This window comes from Penaeus vannamei, chromosome 24, assembly GCF_042767895.1.
Source record: "Penaeus vannamei isolate JL-2024 chromosome 24, ASM4276789v1, whole genome shotgun sequence".
Taxonomy (NCBI): domain Eukaryota; kingdom Metazoa; phylum Arthropoda; class Malacostraca; order Decapoda; family Penaeidae; genus Penaeus; species Penaeus vannamei.
In genome coordinates, this window is record NC_091572.1 from 16,310,298 (window position 1) to 16,329,630 (window position 19,333).

The 19,333-nt window shown below is 47.3% G+C and overlaps 1 protein-coding gene across 1 annotated transcript; it reads left to right on the forward strand.

The window, feature by feature from the left end:
* The first annotated feature begins 6,643 nt into the window (after nucleotides 1-6,643).
* On the forward strand, nucleotides 6,644-7,276 carry LOC138866136 (craniofacial development protein 2-like). Its single transcript, XM_070138051.1, has one exon. The coding sequence runs from the start codon at nucleotides 6,644-6,646 to the stop codon at nucleotides 7,274-7,276; it is 633 nt and encodes a 210-aa protein (XP_069994152.1).
* The last annotated feature ends 12,057 nt before the right edge of the window (nucleotides 7,277-19,333 follow it).

The window sequence follows — 19,333 nt, forward strand, 5'->3', positions numbered from 1 at the left end:
CATCGAGAGCCACCACTAGGGTTTCCGGCTTCTGAATAGCAACATCATCAGCAAAGTCAAGGTCTGTAACCTTAACATTGCCCAGTGTTGCTCCACAATGACTTTGAACAGTAGCTCTGCCTAGTATCCAGTCCATGCAAGTATTGAAAAGTGTTGGTGCAAGAACACTGCCTTGCCTCACTCCTGAACTGACAGGACAGGCCCCCACCACACTTTACAGCACTTTCAGTACCAATATACAGGTTTGCTATTAGTTCAGTAATCCTTGTTGGAATTTCATTTCAGTCTCAGGATCTCCCAAAGTGATTCCCAATGCACTGTATTGAACACCTTCTTGAGGTCGATGTAGGCTGCAAGCAGCCCACGCCCGAACTCACGACGGCGCTCTACAATGTCTCGAAGCGCAAGGATTATGGTCTATTGTGGACTTACCAGGAGTGATTCCAGATTGCTCCGGCCTCTGATGCCTCAGTAGATGGTCTGTAATACACCTCAGAAGGATGTGGGCAAGAACCTTGCCTGGTAAACTGAGCAGTGTGATGCCTCGGTGATTTCTGCAGTCCCATCGGTCCCCCTTCCCCTTCCAGAGAGGGATGACCACACCCCTCAACAGGTCAGGGGAAATGGTACCGGACTGCCAGATGGCAGCCAGGACAACATGCAATCCCCATACCATAGGTTCACCACCAGTCTTTAACAGTTCAGCTGGGATGCCGCAAATACCCGCTGCTTTACCACTCTTCAGCTCAGAGATCGCCTCCCCAACTTCATTTAGGGAGGGTGGGGCCTCGCTAATGGGTGGGTCCGGCAGCGGAATCACGGCACTACCCGCATCCAAGTTAACTGTTGGAGGGTCAACCTGATACAAATGCTCAAAATACTCAGCCCAACGTTCCTGCACCGCAACAGGATCTGAGACGATCTGGCCAACTACTAAGCGAATTGCAGTCACATGTGAAGAGGGCTTGGAATTCAGTGTTCTCAGGGCTTGGTATGCAGGACGAAGGTCATTTACTAAGAAATGGCATTGGATCTCCTCAGCAAGACTCCTAATAAAGTGTTCCTTGTCCCTTCTGAACAGAGACCGAGTTCTGCGCATCTGAGGATGGTGCAAATCCCAATCCCCTGCCAGACGAGCCACACGGCAAGCATCTATGGCTTCCAGTGTCTCCTGAGAGGTTAAATTCTGTCTTGCCCACGGGCGTTCTCCAATCGATTCTTGGGCTGCATCGAGCGTTTCGCGCTTGAAGGTATCCCACAGAAGTACAGGGTCTGTCAGATTGTTGAGCGCTGTGAAGCGATCAGAGATTGTCTCAGCAAACCCCCGAGCACACTCCCTCTCCTTCAGCCACAGCCAATCTATGGTTAGTACCACAGAACTCGGCACTCCTATACACCATGCAGTTCTGGAGGATCCTCCATTGAATGCTAACGAGAATGTGGTCGATCTCCTTGGCTGCATTACCCGCATCGCTGTACCATGTCCAACGATGTGGGTCTGGGCACTGGTACCAGGACCCAGAAATCCTCAATTTCTGGGATCTTGCAAAATTCCGGGAAATGAGGGAATTCTCGCTGCCGGTATCAATTCCCGAACCATGAAAACCGACAGACATCTCATAGTCAGCTCGATCGCAGCCAGATACCGCAATGAAGTCACCCAGAACAATACGAATATCTCGCTGGGGACAATTGTCTGTCCCAGATGCAAGTTTGGCGTAGAACTCTTTCATGTCGAGTTAACAAACATCAGTAGGAGCGTACACAGCAATAAGAGACATGAAGCCAAAAGACAGCTTCAGTCTCATTACCATTATAGCTCATCGACTGGAGTGACCTCTACCACCGAGGGCAGGAGCCTACTGGAGATAGCTATGGCTACTCCCTAAAGATGGTGACCAGAGCTGTGGCCTGACCAGTAATAGGTGTAGCCACCTACTTCTCACCTCCGAGAGAGTAGCCACCCCAACTCTCAGCCTCCCTAGTTCCCTTGATAGTAAGGGCAACCGATCATCCTGACGCAAAGAGCGGACGTTCCAAGCCCCCATCCTGACTTCCCGCCTGAGGTTAACCCTCGGGCAGTCACTCTGGGTGGACATCACCTCTGCCACCCCCGCCGACGCTGCCCCACATAAAAGGCGGCAGGCTGCGGGACCCATCATCCACCTGTGGGGTTCCCTTGGGCTTTGCCCCACGTTTCATATCGGGCTGGCGGCTGCCAGAACGCAGGCGGGACGAGGAGCTCCCGTTCACATCCTGCGCCCCAGCAACCGCCCTCCCAGCGGGGCCCGTAGGGACATTTCCCTTCCCCCCAGCCTTTCCAATTATCTGTAACACTGCCGATGGGTTATCTCTAGGGGCAGGAGGACTGGCAAGGCCTACCTCCCCCAAGCCTCCCTTTGACCCCAGGGGGCTTAGGTGCAGGAGTTAGTACAAGGCCAGGGCGTGTCCACACTCAGGTGGGCCATGATCCTGTACCTCTGGGGGCTCCTGCTGCTCCGAGATCCCCTACAGTTCAGCCTGGGACCGCAAGGTTCCAGTTTCCATAGGTGGCCACGAGGAGGCACTGCAGAAGTCTCGATGATGGAGAGGCTATCTTATAGTAAGTATATTTTTATCATATCAGTTTAAAGTTTGAGATACAAATTAATTTAAAGTACATCGTAAAGCAGCCTAATTTATCATATTGTTTCCGAAAACGTTGATGAAAATAAATGATGTAAAATGAAATGCAGCGGTGCATTAATACAATGGCGGCGGGGTATATAGGATATACGTGTTGCGAAACAAATACTTTAGTACTAAATTATTAGGTGACAGTCTTTAGACCTGGGCAGATTGTGCACTTCCCTCTTCTTAACTCACACTTGCTCACTCACTCCGCGAAGGGCCGAGTCTAGCTTCACTCTTCCCAAGGCTAAAGGTTTATTCCCTCAGCCTTGAATTTACCTATTCTTACGCCTTTATTTGTCGTTTCAGCGGCTGGTGTCCAACACCTTGCCGGCGTTTCCCCTCCAAACTATTCAAGAAACCCATTACTTTCGGCATCTGCTCAGTGCGTCTTTTACTTATTAATTTCGTTATTTTTGATAATGAAATAATTGTAAACATTTGGGAAATATAATGGCGTATGAAATATTGTCCTGGGTAATATTTTATTTCCCAAATAACAGCAAAAGTTTACCATTTTCTAAATAGGGGATCCATGTGATATAAACGGAGGAGAGAGTAGCTGCTTAGGATAATACAGAGCCATTAACATACAGCTCTGGGATAATGCATACGAAGGATATTTCCGTCTGACGAATATTAATATGAATGGTCAGTTCCAGCAACACACACATATATATATGTGTGTGTGTGTGTGTGTGTGTGTGTGTAGTCGTGTGCGCATATAGAAAATATGATAAAGAATTAACAAAACGATGTGATAAGATTTCACGATAATTATTTTCGAAACAATATATGGTAAGTTTATTTCTTAAAGCAGGTCTCAAATATGTCCATCAAATCAACAACTAAACAGAAATAAAAGTGATACTTCTTTCTCTCTTTCTCTCCATATATATTTCAGTCATTATTGCACTTCTTTGCTTGATTTCTCTCCTCCTCACATTCGAACCACCCTATGTTCTGGTCGTTTGAACGTGGGCCTCCTTTCAGGGTGTCAACGATATGCTCAATGTTCCCATTTTCACACCTAGCTCTACTTTCTCTTTTGACACTTCTACGGCCTAAACAAGCAAAGGCCCTCACAAGGAATAGCTGCATAAAAGGACGTCTCGTCAGACAGCTACTCACGCCTGTGCGACCCTCCTGACGAAGTTGCTGAAGATGTATTCTCCCACTTGGCGACGCCACACTCGCCAATCCGGCTCACCAAGTCTTCGTGACCCTTCGTCAGCACAGTCCTGAAATGCGCCCTTTTACTCAGCATCACCAATACTTCCTCACTGCTAGTATAAGTGTGTACCTCCTTAATACCTGATTAACTATTGCCCTCCCTATACCTGCCCACACCTTACATATGAGTTGCCCCTTTTCCTAATGAACACACACTACTAACTCTATATTACAAAATTTCTCACTGTCAATAATTGTTTTAACTACTCAAACATATGAAGTCATACACTAAGATCAGACTCGTGACAAATTTTCATCTCACGCCTCATTCCCCTGTCCTAACCATTCTTTAACTGATATACTATAGTTGTGTTTGTCAATCCTATTATTGATTTTCTCACAATACATAGATTAATGTTTCATATTTTATCAGAGCAAATAACTACACGTCAATGTATTCCATTCTTGTATGTTCGGCTGTACCCATGTATATCATTCATGTTAATGTTACAAATTTATGTGATCGTTTCTTCCTCTTTTATATGGCATATTCGTAGTTACCTCGTTACCGATTGTATCTTCACTTATCTTCTTTGATTTTAATCATATTGTCGTGTTCTTTTGAAGCATCACTTTCCATTTACTTGCCATGCTAACTGTTCGCTTATTCATACATCATGTCGATTACCTGCTTTGTAATTTGGCTTGTAACTGAATCTAACTCGCTTTCATGATGCCTTCTCAAGTTCGATATCTTGTCCTCAGGAATGTTGCAATTTATGCTTCTTTAGTTTTAAGGTATTGGTGAATATGTAACATGTAACTAACTGATGGAGTCGATTCTGTTGCAATAAGGGTAATGCACTGTACACACCATGCTTTATATAGGCATATATAGTTACTATCACTGCAAGTTAATTCTAAGATGGCTCATGGCTGTAAAAACTGGAATCGCACCTGCCGCAAGGAGTCTACTACAAAGGAATCGCGCCCCGCTGCATGTTGAATTTACTACGAAGAAATCACAACCCGCTACACATTTTGTTTCCTCACATTTACGTTCATACAGCGCTCAAGATGCGCATTGTTTACTTTTTGTTCAGGCCATGCTGCCTACATGTGTCTGAAGCATAATTACTTGCCAATTTAACTCGAAAATATGGAATTCTTGCTCATTAAATTTCTCTCTACAATATGATGGTACTCTACTCAACTCGCTAATCCTAACAGATCCTGAGTAATTAACACCTCATGTGACATGTTACACTTCTCGTGACAAATCTGACATCTTAGTAAGGTTACTGACAAGTATCTATTCATCCTCAGTGGCCCTTTTACTGGCCTGCTACTTATATTTCAGTCCCTGAAGACAATGTGACCCTTCTCGCTACTGAATGTTACACCTCACTGCGAAACCACCAACCCAATACTCTGCCGGGGTCTGCTAGATGTCTACAGATCCATGGTCCCTAAGGTCGTTGCGTGCCAGAGTAGTGGTGTGGTGGTTTTGCAGTGAGGTGTAACATTCAGCAGCGAGGAGGGTCACATTGTCTCCATGTTTGTATATATACATATATATATATATATATATATATATATATATATATGTATATATATATATATATATATATATATGTGTGTGTGTGTGTGTGTGTGTGTGTGTGTGTGTGTGTGTGTGTGTATGTGTGTGTGTGTGTGTGTGTGTGTGCGTGCGTGCGTGTGTATATGTGTGTGTTTTTTGTGTATATATATACATATATATTTTTATATATATTACACACACACACACACACACACACACACACACATATATATATATATATATATATATATATATATATATATGCATATATGTATATATTTATGAATATAAATATACATAATACGTATAATATATATGTATATATATATACATCTTTATCTATATCTCTATCTATATATATCTATGTATTTAAATGCTTATGTATATGTTTCCATATGAAAAACAATGTAATAAAACACACACACACATATACAAACGCACACACGCACACATATTAACACACACTACACTCAAGGACACACACACACACGCACACGCACACACACACACACACACACACACACACACACACACACACACACACACACACACATATATATATATATATATATATATGTATGCATGTGTGTGTCAGGTTAGGTATATATGTCTGGTCAGGTACATCCTTTTACTGTCATACTGTAATCCAGTACAACCTGTCTCAGTTTAGAGTAGAGGGAACCCTCTAGTAGTCTAGGCAGTCCCCCTTCGGGAGTAAACCCTGAGGTCAAATCTGGAGGTGTAGTCCCTAAGGTGGATCGCTACTACGTTCCGGCAACTCCTGCGACGCCGTTGGTGCCAAGTTGCGTGGGCTCCTACCCTTCTCCGGGAGTACATCGACGACGTGGATAGGAGGGACCTAGTGCATAGGGAACACTACGTCCTCCATACAGCTTTGCCCAGGCCTGTGAACTGGAGAGTGTTTTCTGAAAAAGGACAACAAAAACACGGGGAGAGGCAGATACCAGTTATAAGCCAGTGCTCCATTGGCATAGAGCAAGGCGCTAGGGGTCACTCCTGACAGTGAGAGAGGGCTTTGTATCCCCATTGGGTAGCTACCGCCCGTCGGGTAGCCTCCGGTCAGTTAGGTACAGTCCACCTTCCCTACTAGGTACGTAGGGATTAGGGCTACAAGTAGACTGAAAGGTGGACTGTTAAACCCATTCATCAAGCAACAATAAATATGAAAATAAAAACAAGGCAAAGAGAAGGCCAAAGATGAAATTAGCAATAAGGAACGTAAGGACCATAACAAATGGTCTGATTACACACCTCATGTACATAAGTGATGTGCGCAAGTCAGCATTTATTAACAACAATCCCTTGAGATTGGATGTGGACATTGCAGTGCTTCAAGAGACCCCCCTTGCTGAAATTGGATCTCTTCGAAAGAAGGACTACACCTTTTACTGGTGTGTTAAACCTGCCGACGAGACCAGGGAACACGGCGTCGGCTTGGCTGTCAAGAACTCACTACTGGGCATGATAGAGCCTGGCAAAGAAAGGTCTGAGAGGATTCTCTCCTTCTGTCTTTGCACCTTAGACGGTCCTGTCACCCTTCTTAGTGTCAGTGCCCCCACTCTATACTTCACACATGAGGCAAAAGACCAGTTCTATGACCAGCTGCAGTCAACCATCCAGAAAGTGCCGTCAGCGAACAGCCTCATCCTCCTCGGCGACTTTAATGCTCGCGTCGGTGCAGATCACTCTTCCTGGCCCAGCTGCCTTGGTCCTTTTGGTGTTGGTAGCATGAAGGACAACGGCCTGCGTCTCCTGGAAGTGTGCATACTTCAGGACCTATGTATCACAAACAGCTACTTCCAGAGTAAGCCACAACACAAGGTGTCATAGTGTCATCCTTGCTCCAAGCAATGGCACCAGATAGACCTGATCCTTACAAGTCGAAAACAGCTGTACAACATTCTCAACACACACTCATACCACAGTGCTAATTGCAGCTGGTCTGCTGCAAGTTCAGGATCCAGCCTAAGAAGCTGCATTGAGCCAAACCACCATGCAAACCACGGATTGACACGGCTAAGGCCAAGTGTCAGTACATGGTGGAGTTGCTAATCAAGGGCCCAGATGATAAACTGGAGACGAAATCTCCCAAAGGGAACGCCGAACAGAGGTGGGACCATCGCAATACCATCCACGACACATCGATCTCCGTCTTCGGTAGGAAGACTTGAAAAAACCCAAGGCTGGTTTGAGACAAATGCAACAGAGATCAGCTTTGTGATAAAAAGGAAATGTAGAGCCAGAAGCGAGGTCCAGCAGACAGCCAGAAGCTATGCCAACAAGTACTGGCTTGAACTTTGTGAGGGTGTTCAGCTGGATGATGACACCAGCAACATCGGGGGGGTCTATGATGGAATCAAGAAGGCAACTGGTCCAACATACAGTAAGATGGGTCCACTCAAATCAGCATTTGGTGAGACCATCACAGACAAAAGGAAACAGATCGAAAGATGGGTGGAACATAACTCAGACCTCTACAGCAGAGAGACCATCATCTCAAATACCACTCTAGAGTCCGTCGAGCGACTGCCTGTCATGAAAAAACTAGACAAAATGCCAAGCCTCGAGGAGCTCAGCAAAGCCACCGACAGCCTGCCCACGGGAAAAGCACCAGGCCTAGATGGCACCCCAGCTGCGGTCATAAAGAGTGGGAAGCGCCCCCATCTCAGTCATATTTATAAACTGCTTTGCCAGTGCTGGGAGGGAGGTGCAGTACCACAGGACATGCGTGATTGCAACATCACCTTGTATAAGAATAAAGGTGACTGCAACAACTACAGAGGTATCTCCTTGCTGAGTATGTGGGAAAACTCTTTGCTTGAGTGGTTCTGACCAAACTCCAAAAGTTGGCAAACAGGGTATACCCCGAATTGCAGTGTAGCTTTAGGTCAGAACAATCCACAATTGACATGATTTTCCCCTTCATCAGCTCCAGGAGAAATGTAGAGAGCAAAACCAGCTGCAGCATGTTGCCTTTATTCTATTGGCCTCTTCAAAGTCCTAAAAGGATCGAATGTCAGGATGTCCTTCCACATAAGGGTGTCATCCAGTTCAACGGATCATCATCAACACCATTCGATGTGAGTGGCGTGAAGCAAGGCTGCATGCTTGCTCCGACCCTCTTTGGCATCTATTTCGCCGCCATGATCAAGCATGCCTTCCGGACCTCCACTGAAGGAATCTACCTCCATTGCCATTCTGACAGGGGGCTTTACATGGCTAGGCTGAGAGCCAAGACCAAGATCCGTGAAGTCTTCATCAGAGACATGCTATTCGCCGATGATGCTGCCATCACTGCTCATGAGGAAGAACATCAGAAGCTCATGGACACCGGACACCTCACGGCTCGCCTATTGGACCGCAGGCTCCCCTCGTTCCCGAGTAGCCGGCACAGCTCAGCCCTACTTAAGCTCCGGCGCCCTGGCCGAGTTCAGGGCTTACTTGGACCTCTAGGTACCAAGGTTTTTTATTGTTGCTCTCGTGGGAGACTAAAGAGAGCGATTTGACACCCCCACGGCGAGCTCGACGATCTGGCCCTTGTACTGATAACTTTGGGTGTTATCGTGCACTACCTTGCTTTGAGGCTAGTGATTTTAATTGTAAGCCCAGGGTGCTTGCAATTAAAATCACGAAGCACTATCAAATCAGCTGTTTTACTGCGAGGTGTCGGCCGGACATATAAGGGCCCTGGCCCGTTCGCCAGGGTCCCGACCCCGACCGACCCTAACACACAAAGAGAGCTGTTTTGCCATCGTGCCTTCCTTTTTTGAGATCCATTTCCACCCTTTCATCGTCCTGTCATTAGCCTTGGCTAGACTCCCTACCTCCCATCATCATCACCCTTACGCGATGCCATCATGGGTCACGTAATCAAATCATCATACTCTGGAGAGCCCATCTCCTGTGAAGTGGCTCTCCAGGAAATCTTCTCCATCACAGAAGTTGCTGTCACGCACTGCTTCAAAGTGCATAACGGTTACAAAGCTGTTGTTGCCAAGCAAGAACAGCTGACCCCTTTCCTTTCGACTACTGGCCAGAGAAAACTCGCTGATCATGGTTTTAAACCTCTCCCCTCCCCGGAAACGAAGGCAAAGTGCACGGTCGTGGCTAAAAAGATCGACAAGACAATCCTGCCACGATCGTGCCAAGCCATCCAGGAGGAGGTCAGCACCATGAACGAAGTCACTGTGGTGGATGTTTACAAACCACCAGAGTCGCAAATCCTTAAAATTCGCTGCTTAGCCCCCGAGGAAGCACAGAAGCTTCTCTCCCATGGGATCGTGCTTTTTAACACATCCGTCCCCACCTACAATAAGAAAGCAGACTGGAACGATTTTAAATCTTATCTTTCAGATCAAAATTTCGACTTTAACCTTGACAGAGAAAAATGTTCTCGAAATAGATAGGCACTGGCATCATCTCTTTGCTTGGATTTCAGCAGCAATGCTCCGGTCCATCCCACGAGAGCGTTACAAAATACGTAAATCATTCCATCCAAGCGAGAGAACCAAGCGTCTCCTGACCTGCTACAGGAATAATTTTCTCCAAAATATTCAGAATTTACACCGAGTTCGGTGGGACCTCACTATCCTCAGAATTCATGTCATAGATAGTTTTGATAATGACCGCAAAATTCATTGGCAAAATTTGATTAAACAAACAGAATCGATGCGAGTTCGCAATCCACGGTAATTTTGGCAAAAGATTAAACAATTAAAAGGCAGTAACTTCCCTCCCTTCAGTCACCTCCTCAAGGACAACACTCAAATTTTAGATCCCGTGGATGTTATCAAAAATTTTTCGTGATCACTGGCAAACTGTATTGTATCCTCACGAACCACACCCCTTTTTTAATGAACATTTTCAATCCATCAACACCTGGAGCCAAGAACACAGGATAGAAACAGAGCCAGAGCCAATTACCCACATGGATAGGCTGGACGACACATGCGAACTCCGTGCTCCCATCTTGCTGGAGGAGATTAAACAAATAATAAAGAGGTTTCCTCGTAAGGCTCCGAGCTCCTCTCAGATCGGACATGACGCACTCCTTCATCTTCCTGACAACGTTTTACGAGCTATGACGCACCTGGACAATACCTCTCTTGCTTCTGGCTACTTCCCTGCTCCCTTTACGACTGCCATCGTGGCCCTCATACCTAAGCCAAACAAAGACCTCACTGACCGGTCTGACCGCCCAATTAGTTTACTAGAGACATTAGGCAAAATTTTTGAGTCATTAATTCCCGACTAAGGCGGTATCTCGACGACCATGACCTACTTTCTTCCAAACAATTTGGCTTTCGCTCTCACTGCTCGACTACTGACGCACTGAACCTACTGACTAACTAATGTCTTAAAAGAAAGACAGACGACTTAAGACGGTCCTCGTGACCAAAGACGTGGAGCAAGCCTTCGACACGGTCTGGCATGCTGGCTTGAAGTACAAAATCTGCACTAAATTCAATTTTCCCTTGTGCACCAAGAAGCTGATTTACGCTGACGACTGCACGCACTTAGCTAGACACGATTCGCTCGCTGGTGTCGTCCGACGAATCAACGACGAGCTTGACACCGTCTCTCGATGGGAGCACAAATGGCTTATCAAAACTAACTCGACAAAAACAAAAGTCCTCTTTATAAACCCAAGACACAATCCTCCTTACGATCCAATATACCTAAACTCTTTCGACAGACTACAAGCACCTCCAAATAACACATTCTTGCACCGTCCTCGATGTCAATTTTGACGCCATGTTTAGATTTCATTATCATACCTCTTCAAAAGCCACATTGGCTAGAAAGACCTTACAATCGCTTTATCGATTCAGATGCGCTGCCTCGCGCACGAAGCTGCACCTGCTCAAAGCACTCATCACACCACTCCTCACAAACGCACCACTCACACTTACACTCGCCGCACAAACAAACAGACGCAAGCTACAGATCGTCCTGAACAAAGCACTTCGCTGGGTCTACAGCGGGCGTGGGACGACTTTGTGTCAACAGCACGATTACACAAGAGGGCAGCGGTGCTCCCGCTGAACCTCGTGTGGCGATGGATGATTTGTAAACAACTCGACAAACTCTGTGCATGGTGCCCCAACTGGATAGAGCGCTCCAGCGCCTTCGTCCAGGGACGGAGGAGCGGGATAGGCCGTGATCTCTTTTCTCTGGACTGGTCTGAGGAGATTGAGCCAGCTTTCTGAGCTTGGTAGCGCCTTCTTTTCCTTTGTGCACTCTCTCTTCTATCTTTCTCGCTCTCCCCTCTCATGTTTTATTAATTTGTCATTAATTTAACCACTTAGCATGGTTTTAACTCCCCCGAGAGATGGCCAGCCACGCTATGCGCGAGGGAACACCCCGAGGCCCGCCACATCACGATGTGACGAGCCCCGGGATGTCCTTGGCTCGGCTCATTTCTCCTGTTTTGTGTTTGTTTATTTTTTAATGTTTTAAATGTTCATTTTAACGTTGTTTTATTTTATTTACTCGTTTAATCATTGTTTTAATGCATGTAGTTGTTTCTTTTGCACTGTAGTTTTAACTTTGTGTTTTAAGTTCTTTTAAGTTAAGTTTTTGTTTGGTTTTTGTGTTTTTAAGTTCTTTTAAGTTTCATTTAAGTTCGCTCTCGTTCTCCAACGGAACTTTTAACCTCCCCAATAAACAACTACCCTCCGGTAAGCCCTATCCCCCCTTTTAATTAACTTCCCCTTCAACCCCTTTCCCTGTGTGACGGTATCTTCGACCTCATCTCCCACCTCATTTCCCTCACATCGCGTAAGCGTCCCGCATCCTAATCCTTACCCCCATCTCACTGGTTCCGGATTTCCGACACATGGCATCTGCCGCTCGTACCCGTGCCATGACCGCGGCTCCTTTGTCGTAAGGAATGCCAACGCGTGAGCCGGGGAGGAGGTGCCACGGCCAGTGATGATAATCCACCCGTGATGTGACCGCCCGAGCACATCTCCCCGGAAGTCCCGCCGCCGACAGAGAGAAATCTCTGATCAATTTCATCCTCGCAGTCTCGAGGTTAGCCGAGGGCACCACCGTTACCATGGGCGATAAGTCCGTGCACGGTGGAGCCGCAGATGGCGCCAGCAGGCTGCCCTCCTACCCCCTCCTCCCCCGTTAGCCGAGCGCAACCCGCAGCCCGGGCATGGCCACCCTTGCTGGCGCGGAGCTGGCCCGCCAGTTCCACGCCAAACGGGAGAATCATGCCATGGCTGCGGCGAGCACAGATGGCGCGGGGCCTCCCCTTGCCGACCTTTTCCCGCCTTTTCCGACTCCAGTCATCTATCCCCCATCTATTACCCCGCACGCTGGGTTAAGCCCCGGCTCTTTCTCTCTTACTAAATCATCCTTCTATCCCCTCTTATCCTTCCCCTCTCCCTCCTTCTCTCTCGATTTCGATTCGATTCGCCGAGTTCGGAACACAGGTCCTCTCCCCTGTGATGTACAGAAAGAGATCACCCAATTGGCGAGGCATTATTGTCACCCACTTGGCGTGATCCTCTTGAGCAAAAGCCACCAGACTTTGAGCTTGACTGATACTTTTTGACAATAGACTACACAGAGAGCTCTGCCAATTTATCGTGGTTCGCCGCGACAATTGGCCAGGCCTTCTCTTATAGTAAGTGCCCCACTACCGCTCCCTTGGAGAGCGAGGTTGCAAACCTGGACTGGACCCTCTGGTCCTGGACATAGTATATGGCCACGCACCAAGGGTGACTTTTCGGTACCTGACCCTTGCCCTCTCTTTCTGACTTCCTGGTACAGTCTGGGCCTGCGGGAAACGTCGATTTCCAACATTCGCCTGGGCTGCGGTGACGTGATCACACCTCCCATGTAGCAGGATTGGGGTGCAGAGCGATTACCACACCAAAACTCCGAGTTCAGCCCACCCAGGGGGATCTCCTGTCCTGTGGTGCTGGAGCTTTTTTTGAGGCCCTTCATAAGACCTCACCCTGAGAGCAGGTATAAGGATAGTCCCTGAAAGGGGACCAATCTGACCTATACTCTCTCCATGACCACAAAATGAATCAGACCATGGCAGTCACCTTTGAGCCTTTCAAGGTTGCAGGGGGGCGAAAGAAAAACAAAATGCAGGCCGAATGTGTCCGCCCTGCAGAACTGAGCAAGGACAAGACAGAAATATCAATCACAAAGTCTGTCCATGCACACCAGACTGAGAGAAATCTGAACTCTCCTCAGAATTCCCACAGTCAAGGGGCTCTAGCTGAACCAGCCAAACCAGCTGCCCCCACTTCTAAAGGCCTTAAACCCCTGCAAAGGGGAGGTGTGAAGCGACGTAGGGCAGAAACTGACTCTGAAGAAGAGTCAGAACACACCCCAAGTCGACTAACGCGGTTTAAGGTACTAAAAAAAACTGAAGACTGCGACAATGCCTACCAACTGGTTAGGGCATTGGAGAAGGAAAGGAACGTCAGACTTTCAATTCGAATCTGTAAAGATGAGGGCATGATTATTGTCCCCAAAGACAAAGCCACCCTGAACTTCCTGCAGGAAATCAAGGTGCTAAAAGACGGGAGAAAAGTGAGTATCTCACCACTGACCTCCCAAGAGAAAAAGACCAAGATAGTGCTACTTGGTTTTCCACTAGGGTTCGACGTGGAGGTGATCACGTCTCTCCCACAAGTGGTGGAGGCTTTCTGCATGACCAAAGGGAAGTCTCCAACCAGGCAAGTCCTGGTTATCCTCAAGGGAGCCCCAATCACCACCCTTGATCCGGGTAACTGGGGCTCCTTGAGGTGCATCACCAGGCCAACTGCAAGGCCAAAGCCAAATGTGGTGTATGCAGCGAGGCACATAAAACAGAAGTGTGTATCAAGGCACACAAAGATGGCCAGAAGGACACAACAGCCAAGTGTCCAAAATGTGCCAAGAAACATCATGCCTGGAGCCTGGCTTGCTCTGTCAGGAAACAGGCAGTCATTAAAAAGCAGGAGCAAGTCAAAAAGCATCCTGACTTTGTCCCTGTGCCCCCAGGCACCTATGTCTGGGGTCAAAATAAAAGAGAAAAGACTCCCCGACCTCCTAAGAGGAAGGAGTCGCCCCTGCAGCTAAACCTGGATACCTCTAACAGAGAGGAATTCCCCAAGCTTGCTAGTGGCAAAACAACAAAAAAGAACCAAAGGGAAAAAGGTTCAAAGACCACAGCAAAGGTCCCCCCAGTAGAGGATAATCTTTTCTTTGACGAGAAAGATATGGCTCTCCTGTTGAGTGCTGTAGTTTCTGCAGTAGCAACAGCCTTGGGGAGGACCAGTGAGGAGGCGGAGAAAGCAGTGCAGGTCGCCATGACGGCTATGACCCAAACTGTGGCAGTTCTGAAGGGAAGGAAGCTAGAAGCCTCCAAACTGAAAACGAGCAGCACTCCCCTCCCTAAATCCTCGGATGGCAGGCTAGCTTCGGGAGAAGCATCACGTGAAACCCCAGCTAGTCTGTCAGGACAGGCTGAAACTGTGCGGCAGAAGCCCACACTGCAGGCCGAGTCTGTGCAGCCAAAGTCTGGTCCCTTGATCCGAGGTGGCACTTCCAACCAAGGCTCTACACCTCTCGGTAGACCCTTAACCGGAGTGTCTCACAATCCTTAATCAACGAGGATCTATATTTATCAGGTGCCACCAGCACTGGGGCATCTGAAGCTGAAGCAAGTGACTCTGAGTAACCATCATGGCACACAGTCTAAGCATTCTGCAGTGGAATATATGCAGCTATAAAAGCAAGAACTCCTTTCTCCAGTCAATAGTGCGAGCAAGGAGCATTGACGTCGTCATGCTCCAGGAGACACTAACTATGGGATCTGTGTGCTTCTCAGGATATCATGCCTTCACCACTCCAAACCTGGATGGTGCTAGAGGCCTGATGACCCTGGTAAAAGAAGCAATCCCGTGCTCCTTAACAGCCAACCCGCCGCACTGTGGAGACGGTGATGAATCTCTTGCTGTTACCTGGGGGCCCTATAAAAATATATGTTTATAGCAAACCACTGTGTGAGAGCTTAGATCTAAACCAGGTCTGTGCTACCGCAGCACAAGACCGAGTGATCATAGGGGGAGACTTCAATGCACACATAGCCATGCTGAATCCCCGCAAAAGGCCGAACGCGGCAGGCATTCACATAGCAGAAGTGCTTGAGACGTTCCCTGAGATCGCTCTTCTCAACACCAAAGAACCAACGCATGTGAGGGGAGGGGTCCTAGACCTCACCTTTGCCACTGCAACAATGGTGGAGAGAATTCGGTGGTGTGTCGATGATACGGATACTAGTGATCACTACGGCATAGTCACCACACTAATGGATGCAGGTCCAGCCCAAAGACCACATCACATTCCTAAATGGAAAACAGACAAGGCCAACTGGTTTGCCTTCCAGGAAGGCTTGGCTCGATGTCTGAAAGACAATGAGCCCAACAATAATGAAAATGTGGATGTGCTAGAGGCAAGGCTAATCCAGGCCATAAACCAGGCAGCCTCACAAACCATCCCCAAAACTCGCCCATGGTCCAGAACTCACAAAGACGCTTGGTACTATAATGACGAGATCAAAGAGGTCAACCACAGGGCTAATATGTGCAGAAAAAAATTCCGACGGCAAAGATCTCTCGACAATCTGGCCCTGTTGAGGGAAGCTGTCGTGGATGCCAAGGAAACTGCCGACAGAGTAAGGCAGGAAAAATGGCTGGAATGGTACCAGACTTTTGGACACCAGACCAGCCTTACAGAGTTGTGGAAACGGGTCAGGCAAGCGACAAGCCGCCAAGCCCAGAAATGCACTCATCATGATCCACAATCAGAGGCAAACAGATTGGTGCTTGAGTTCTCAGCCAAAACCAGCATCAACAATCTGCCTCCAATGATGAGATTAAAACAACCAAACTTAAATCCAGAAAGACTTGCTCTCATAAGAGACAAGGCACTCGAAGCTGATGACACGGATGCCTTGTTCTCTCTTTGGGAACTAAGAAAATCATACAAAACCAGTTCTGGATCAGCACCGGGATCTGATGGGATCTCCCACCCCATCATTTCGCATTTAGGCCTTGAAGGGGAGCTTGCGTTGTTGCAGGTTATCAACAAATCCTGGCAAACCGCCACGGTGCCCTAGAACTGGAAACAAGCCACAATAGTTCCCATCCCAAAACCAAAGGAGCCTGGCAAGTACCGTCCCATCTCTCTTCTCAGATGCCTGGGTAAAACAGCTGAGAAGATGGTACTCAACAGGCTCCAATGGAAGACGGGTCCCCCTCATGAACACCTGCACGGGTTTACAAGGGGTAAGAGCACTGCACATAGCATTTCCACACTCTTAAGCACAATCTGCACCTTGCCCGCCGTAGTTGTCTTCCTTGACCTGGAGAAGGCTTTTGAACTGGCAAGTCCGCTTGCCATTCAAGAGACCCTAATCCACAAAGGAGTCAAAGGCAGACTCTTGGCCTGGATAGCTGACTATTTTAAAAATAGGTCAGCAAATGTCAGATTTCAAGGCCACCTCTCACAGCACATGCCACTTGAAAATGGAACTCCTCAGGGAGGGGTTCTTAGTCCAGCCCTGTTTAATACCGTCATGTCCAACATACTCGACATTCACCTGCCAGAGGAATTCAAGATCATCTTTTATGCAGATGACTTGGCAATCATAGCCTCTGGCAATCACTGCCTAACTAGAGCTCAGCATTGTCTGAACCTGGTGTCAAGAGTCTTGTAGGACGGATCTAAAAATATAAGCAGCAAAATCCAAAACAATCGCTCTGAGAACTAATGTCAGAAACAAAAAACTCACTGTACAGGGTATGGATCTGGAATGGTTGAAGGACTATCTATACCTTGGTGTATGGATAGGACACACACTCACTTTCAAAAAGGAGATCCAATACCTGCATGACAGAACCAGAAAGACTGTCAGTCATGAAAGTCATGACAGGGAGACACACAGGAGCAGGACACAAAGTACTAAGATCATTCTATGTACATGCTGTCCGTCCTATTATTGACTATGCATCTGTCGCCCTCATTGCTTCCAGTACAACAGTAAAAGAAAAACTGGAAACAATACAAAACGAAGCAGCCAGGATAATTCTAGGTGCACCTAAGTGGACAAAGGTCATCAACCTCCTCATGGAAGCTGATTTACCGTCCTTGGACACCAGAAGTGATCTAATGGCAGCACAGTTCCTTTCCAAGATCCTGCAGGCACTCAGAAACTACTATCTAAGACAGAGTTCTCAGACGCCTACAACAAGATTACCAGTTGTTTGCGGACAATTCCTGGCTCACACATACTGCCAGAGTTTTGATACGCTTTCAGCTAAAAGAATCATTGCTTGCCAAGTGTATGGACTCCCCTCACCCTGATTACAAAGAACCCCCGCCGTGGGCAAACGAAATGATTGAATTCTCAATTCTAAATCTCACAATGAGAAAAGATCAGTATTCCATGCCTAACCTAAAGGCACAAGCACAAAGGATCATTGATCAAATAACTCCTCCGGGTGTATAACATACTACACGGACGGATCCGTGGATCCAATAAACCATACTGCAGGTGCCGGCTTTGCAACAAAGGATACCACAGCATTCATTAGGGTCACTGACAAGGCCTCAACGCTTCAAGCTGAAATGGTTGCGATCATGGAAACCCTGACACACGCGTCCCTAAGGGCAGGACACGTTGTCATTCACACAGATTCAAGAGCAACTATTGACAGCTTACAGCATAGCATGCCCCCAGACAACATCTACCTCTTGACAACAGTGCTAACCATAGCCCAAAGAATCCTTAGTCAAGGCAGAAGAATCATCATTAACTGGGTCCCAAGCCACATAGGCATACAAGGGAATGAGCATGCTGATAAACTAGCTGAAAAGGGCAGGGGTATGCCCCCATCCTCCATGATCGTTAAACCCAGCCGAAGGGGACTAAGCCAAGGTACCAAAGCTGCAGCATGTGCGGTCCTCCGGGGAGCACATAGAGAAAATATTACAAAATCGCTCGCTGCCAAGTGGTACTCAGGTGCTTCAGGCTATGAGCCACTGGCCCTTCCTCCAAACACAAAAAGAGGTACCAAAGTCATACTATTCAGACTAAGACTAGGTTACCAATGCGCTTGGCATATTATTGACAATGAGAATGCCAGGTTATGCAAACACTGCGGTGAGCCTAACGCCACCCTGTTACATTACTTGCAGAATTGTGTACACACAATTTCTGAGGCAGGGACCACCCACCACAGCCGCCGGGCTTGTAAAAAGGGTCTGCAACATGCTTACCCCGTGGCAGCTGGATCGCTTGCTTGCAATTCAGCCACCGCGATAAGCATGCAGTTCAAAGAAAACATCTGAGTTTACTGCCCGGGGAAGCATGACTTCGCAAATCTAACTGAACTGAACTGAACTGCCGAGTTCGGCTCTCACCGATCCTCAAGCAGAGTAAAACACAGCAGCAGCAACTAGGCCTACCCAGGCCTTAGTCATCGGGGGAGCCGCCCCGGCTCTCCCCTTCGATCTCCAGCACCCTAGCCATACCTGTGGTCACTACACCCACATCAGTTACTCCTAAAAGAGATGATTGACACCAGTACATGGCGGGTGCAAATCCATTGCCATAACACATCTACTGCACTGCGAATTCATATTATCATTCCAAACATTCAATTATCACAACATTCTTGTTCTTATATAGTTGTATTTCTCTAGAAACAAGTTTACTGCTTTTGATTTGGATATAGGTTTATTCTTGTACCGAAGAAAAAAAATGTTAGAGTTCTCTTCTGCAGATGCCTCCCAAACACGCCTTCAGATATGGCGAAAGATTATCGAAAACAAAGGCAACATATATCATAAATATAACTGAAGTATCTCATG